The sequence below is a fragment of the Pelodiscus sinensis genome, chromosome 3, assembly GCF_052426305.1.
Source record: "Pelodiscus sinensis isolate ZL-2025 chromosome 3, ASM5242630v1, whole genome shotgun sequence".
Taxonomy (NCBI): Eukaryota; Metazoa; Chordata; order Testudines; family Trionychidae; genus Pelodiscus; species Pelodiscus sinensis.
In genome coordinates this window covers 12,430,015-12,436,014 of record NC_143054.1, presented here as the reverse complement: position 1 = coordinate 12,436,014, position 6,000 = coordinate 12,430,015, and the positions used below count along the sequence as shown (strand labels likewise).

The 6,000-nt window shown below is 49.5% G+C and overlaps 1 protein-coding gene across 5 annotated transcripts in view; it reads right to left on the bottom strand.

The window, feature by feature from the left end:
* Positions 1–4,453: 4,453 nt before the first annotated feature.
* The window catches only part of LOC102459532 (cysteine-rich venom protein-like), a 44,098-nt gene continuing 42,551 nt past the window's right edge, over positions 4,454–6,000 (bottom strand). For all 5 annotated transcript variants that reach the window (XM_089777013.1, XM_075923363.2, XM_075923364.2 and 2 more), the window contains one exon: positions 4,454–5,094. In XM_089777013.1, coding sequence (XP_089633139.1) covers positions 4,967–5,094 — 128 coding nt within the window. In that variant the 3' untranslated portion in view covers positions 4,454–4,966. The remainder of the gene's footprint in view (positions 5,095–6,000) is intronic.

Sequence of the window (6,000 nt, the reverse complement as noted above, 5' to 3'; positions counted from 1 at the left end):
CACCATGACTGGGTCAAAGAAATATATTTTTGTGGCACAGATATTCTAGTATTTTTTTCACACTTTCTGGCTGGCGAAGGATGCATCTTGTATTATTCTTCAATGTCATTCATAGGAGCAATTCACAGTGACAATGAATAGTCATGGGGCCAGAGCACAAAAGTGAGAGTGACTGTATCTTGGTGGGTGGGACACTCACTGACCATGGAGGAGACAGCATTTTCAAGTCCCGACTCTCATGACTGTCTGTTTAGTTATACAAAATGCAACAGCTTCAGCAGGAGGGATTAAGAGCAGCTCCCCAGAAAACCTCATAACCAAGCTGGATGTCCACTTAGCTGCATCCTAGGGCAGCTACTACCATGTAGGAGACCCAAGTTAAAACTCCTCCATGCTGGAGAGACCCAGACAATTCCCACGACCATGAATAGCTGTGGGTCAGTCAGCAACGTGTTTCTCAGCAAATACACAATTTGTCTTAAAATTCAACCCATTCTACTCCATTTTGCCCCTTGCTCCCAGTGTTATTAGGCCTGCATGACATCTTGCATCTTATTAATGATAGGTGCTGGCAGGAAAGCTGCACACAACACCTAAGGCCTCCAGGAAATCGCTCCACCGAAAGGTGGTGGCAGTTTGGAAACAGGAGTAACTCAAACAAGACACGGGAGACCGAAGTGACCTCAAGCACCTTTGAGAAAAATGAGGCCTCACTTGCTACAATGAGCTGGCAGGAGAGGCTGTGTGCCTAAGGAGGGCAAGGTACGAATGACCTCTGGCTCAAGCAAGCAATTAAACAGTTGTGCAAATGACATAATTGGACAGTTAAAAAAAACGTTAGTAACCTGTATTAGACTTGGAAGAAATAATTTGGAAAAGGCACCAGGATAATCAGTCTGCATGCAGATGGCTACAATGTTCAATTGCAGCAGCCAGGCCTGGTGGGGTGGGGTGGGGTGAGGGGGAAGGGGGCAGTTAACCCCGCAGCCTGGTGATTCAAAAAGGTTTGGGGCTCCTGGACACTGATGCTGGACCCTTTAAATCTCTGTTGGAGCACCAGGTAGCATGCTCTGGGTGGCCTGGAAGGGCTGGTGAGGGGAGGTGCAACAGGATCCAGGCGGTGCTGAGAGCTGGTTGCCCCTAAACCCATCCCTTCTGCCTGAGGGCCCTAAGCTTCTGGGAATGCCTTGCCCCCGGGCCCAGCAATTCTGTCAGCCCCTATGGCAGCAACCTAGTATGTACTGTAGTAAAGACTTAGTTCAGTTCAACAAGCACTGAGTCCTGGGCCCACTGACAGAGGGTGGGCAAAGGGACCAATTGTCCTGGAGCCCAGTGATTTTAAAGAACCTGGAGGCCCTTTAAAATTGCCAGCAGAATGAGGCACTGCTTGCTCTGGACGGCTCTCAAGGCTGTCGGGGATAGGTGGGTGGGTGCTGAGTCCTCCCGGCACTAATGGGGGCTGGCTGCCCTAGTCCTCCTACGTCTGCCTGAGGCCCTGTCCCTTTTGGGAGTGCAGACCTACCACACATTGCTCAGGGGTCTGGCAATCCCATCAGCTCCCCTGCTGACTCCTCTCATGTTAATACCAAGGATGTGGTGCACAAAACAATAGGGAGCCATGGCTCCTCCAACCAAAGCTAATTACCCTGGGGGGGGGGGGGGGGGGGGGCGAGGAATTGCCTTTTGGCTGCAGAAATCCATGGGAGACACCTAGTGGTTTTGTGAGACTTCTTCCTGGAGCCGAAGGGGGATGGTTGCTGCAGACATACAAGAACCAGTGGACCTGGAGTCAGAAAGTTCGTTTCCTGGAGGACATGGATTGGGATGCTGGGGGAATGGGTGTACCAAAACTGGAACCAACTTGGTCACACAGAGAGCACTCAAAGAACATGAGACGGGGGGGGGGGGAGAGGAGGGGGAATTTCCAGTCAGAAGGAGCCAATCACACCATAATCTAAATCAGGGGTTCCCAAACTTTTTGACACAGGGACCAGTAAATCCATTCACGAACTTTTGGAGGACCGGTAATGGTCATTTGCATATTTGCATATTCATTAATCAAATGATGAATATTCAAATAAGTTGTTTCTGGTCCTCCCAACACCCCCAGTGCCAGCTTTAGCAAAGCTTTTGATATGGTCACCCACAATATTCTTGCCAGCAAGTTAAGGAATATGGATTGGATCAATGGACTGTAAGACAGACAAAGCTGGTTAAACCAGGGTTTCCCAAACTTTTTACTTTAGTTGGAACCCTTTTTTTTTCAGTTCTGCTTTTTGCAGTCCAAAAATATAAACATGTAAAAACCAGAGAAAATACCAGACATATAACATGTCTGGTATTTCCTCATTAGGTAAGTTGTATTATTACTAGATGCATCAGTTTGTAGTTTCGAACTGCCTGGCTGGTAAATGTGCTCAGGCTGCATGAGTGTGTCTACCAGCCAGACAGTTCACAACTACTCGAGGGGTGTGTGTGTGGGGGGGAGGGGGGCAACACAATAGAATCCCCGGGTCAGACTAACGCATGCTTTGTGGGGGGGAACGGGGGCAGCGCCCCAAGATCTACATATGGCCGGGTCAGTCCCACTCCCCGCAGGCCGATTCATTCCTCCCCACTGTTCCCCCCGCTGCGCCTCTGGCCAGCCCCACTTCCCCCAACCTCCTCCCGGGCAGCCAGTTCTCCTCCGCTTCTCCTCCCAATCTCCCTTGGCCAGCCCCACTGACCACATCCAGCCCTCCTTCCGGAAGCCGCTTCTTCCCCCACATCTTCCCCGGCCAGCTCCCTGCCCCCAACCTCGCACCCCCCCTGGCAACCCTGCTTCCACCAGCCCCCCCAATCTCCCCAGCCTGCCCCGATTCCCCCGTCCAGTGCTGCTTCTGGTGGCCAGCTCTCCCCTTCTCCTCACCCTAGAATCCCCTGGCACCTGCACCTTCCCTTAGCCCTGCACCCTCCTGGTGCCTCCCCCTTCCCTTAATGCCCCTGCCCCCTTTGCCCTCTTTTTCCCCAATACCCACCCCCTCAGCACTCTCTGCCCCATCCCCTCCTGCCCCTCTGTGCCCTCACACATGATTTGCTCCATTCCCACCTCTCTCATGCCCACCCCTTCTTTCAAGCCTTCTCCCAGCACCTCCTCCTCCAGCCCCCAATGCCCTTCCCCTCTCCTCTCCTCTCCTCTCCCAGCATCACCCTGTCCCCCCTCCCACTGACACCTCCCCTCCTGCCCTTTCCCTCATTGTCTGCACTTGGCCCCCTGGCATTTGTCTCTCCTGCACCCTGTCCCTTGGTGCCTTCCCCTCCCCACCGCCCAAGCCCCTTTTCCTTCCGCCCAAGCCCCCCATGCTGCCGCCGCCGCCCTAGCCCATTCCCTACCTTCTGCCTTCCACATTGTGGGGCCAGAGGCCACGCTCAGGCCCCGGAGGCAGCGTGGCCCCCCACGTGCCTCTGAAGAATTTTAAAATCCCGGGCCGTGACTTCATGTCACGCCCGGGCATCCTCCCCGCCCACGTGCAACGCCGCACATGGGCAGCAGCAGGCAGTGAGAAGGAGCCGGCCCTGCGCCCGGCAGAGCTGGGGGAGAGACCCAGCTCCACATATTGGTGGCCCATAGTTTGGGAAACGCTGATCTGAATAAAAGCCTCTCATCTTAGTACACACTGCTCTCTCATCAAAATAAAGAGCAAAGCATTGCAATATACCCTCCTGTCAGTCACCAGACCAGTGGTCCCCCACGCAGTGCCCGTGGGCGCCATGGAGCTCACCAGGCCATTTCTGTGCGCCCGCGGAGCGATCGGGGCTGGCTCCACTCCCGGGCGCGCAGCACATGGGCAGTCCTGGCCCCAGGTGCGCGGTGCACAGGCCGTGCCAGCCCCGGGAGTGCGGCGTATGGGCGTCCCCGTCCCTGGGCATGCGGCACAGGAGTGGTGCTGTCCCTGGGAGTGTGGCACACGGGTGGCGCCGGCACTGGGCATGCAGCGTATGGGTGGCCCTGCCACTGGGTGTCCGGCACGTGAATGGCCCCAACTCGGGGTGCCCAGCATGTGAGTGGCCCCGCCTCCGGGTGCCCAGCAGCCCCACAAGGTTGGGGACCACTGCACCAGACTCTAACATTCTAATGCCCGCTATCAATTAGAATACAGGGTGTGTCATACCCATGTGTAGGTTTGTAACCATTGCTCACGTGTAACACTATCGCCCTCTAATGGCCGACCTCAGTATTGTCAGCAGGGTATAAGGAACATGAAATGGTGACTTTTGCTTATTATTATGGTGAAATTTTTGTCCTGTTGGCTATTTTTTCAATGGCTTCACATCATATTTACGGTGAATCAGTTGCTCTTCAAAAGGAGAGGCAATGTGGGTAAGTAAAGCTTAACTGAAAGTATTCATTGGCTTAACTTCTTTGTGGAATAGTACATGCACCATGGCAAAGAATTACAGGAATTACTTTGCATTGATGGAGTTAAACAATGCTTTTATTTGACAGGATTGCATTCATGTTATAATCAAAGAAAAAGCTAGAGGCAAATCAACTGAAATGAAATGTGCAATACAAAAATGTCAAGTCGATTATGACTTTATTTCCTGTTTAAGAATAATAAAAAAAATTGGGAGTTCCATGCTTTGAAGTAGACTCATAGGAACGATTATGATCGTCTAGTCTGACCTTCTGCATATTGCAGGTGACAGAACCTCACCCACCCACTCCTGGAATAGACCCGGGCCCATTAATAACTAAAATACAATTTCTGAATATTCTAAAGTTATTATAGAAATAATTTAAATTACTGAAGATCAATCAGGACATAGAATGCATAATGTAGAGTGCAATCTCATTATTATTTTATCCAGAATTCAAGCAATTATGAAAATACTGTGAATGTGTGTGTTTTTTCTTTTATCCTGGGTTCTTTTCTCTTTCAGTTAAAACAATCTCCAGGAAGAGAGAGTGATGGATAGCAGGATATTATCTTATTTCAGTGGTGCATTCGCAAGTAGCCTTACAATTTTCCTTCACCACAGAATGATTACAGCCAAAAAGATCTTTCAAAGTGCTGCACCTTGCGTGTTTATCCAGATACTTGCAAGGGTTGGCTGAAATAAAACAGTGAGAAAAGAGAGTTAGGTGATAACTTAAATCAGTTAATTGTTTCCCTTTAAAATGTATTTTTTAATCTACTGTTTCCATAATTTATGTAGTCTTGTTTGCCTCTCTGTTTTGGGACCCGCAGTTACCTGGTGGGCTTCATTCTGAGCCTAGTTAAATTAGCTTCAGTGGATTTAACTGAGGTAAGTGACAGTAGAATCAAAGCTGTGTTTAGGTCAAGGTAAGCGTGGTTCCTGGCATTCTCTGAATATTGCTTTGGAACAGAAGATCAGCCATATCACATAGTGTTACAAGCCAAAATCCACCTGTTACATATCAACTGAAGTTAGTGGAGCTACACCAGGACTGAACTGTAAAGTTGTATCAATGAGTCCTCAAAATGTGTTTAAGCTTTAATGAATTAAGCTTAATAATGTACAGTGAAGTATAGAAGTATTATTTTTCTCAGAGATTGGGGTGGGAGGGAGGAAGCACTTAACCATTACACATTTTTGATCACACTTAATTTAAGCCTTCAAAGCTCCAATGCATTTGCAAAACTGTATGGATACACATAATCCATCAGCTTGTCTGTGTATTGGTGTCCCAAAATGAAATGAAATGTCTGAGATTGAATACTTAATATTGTGAGTTCTCCAGCAGAGGGCACTGCTAGCACTATACAGATTACCTTGCCCTCTCATTAGGATTCCTAGGAGTCTGGTTTTTTATCAGAAAGCCTGGTCAAAAAGGCTACGTCTGCACTGCAGTCGTGATTCTGCAACTTTTGAGTGCCCCCGTTATTTTGAAATATAACGGGTTCGCTATTCCGACGTCCCTGTAAACCTCATTCCACAAGGATTAAGGGACCTTTCGGAATAGTGATTTATATAGAAATAAGTGCTGTGTAGACA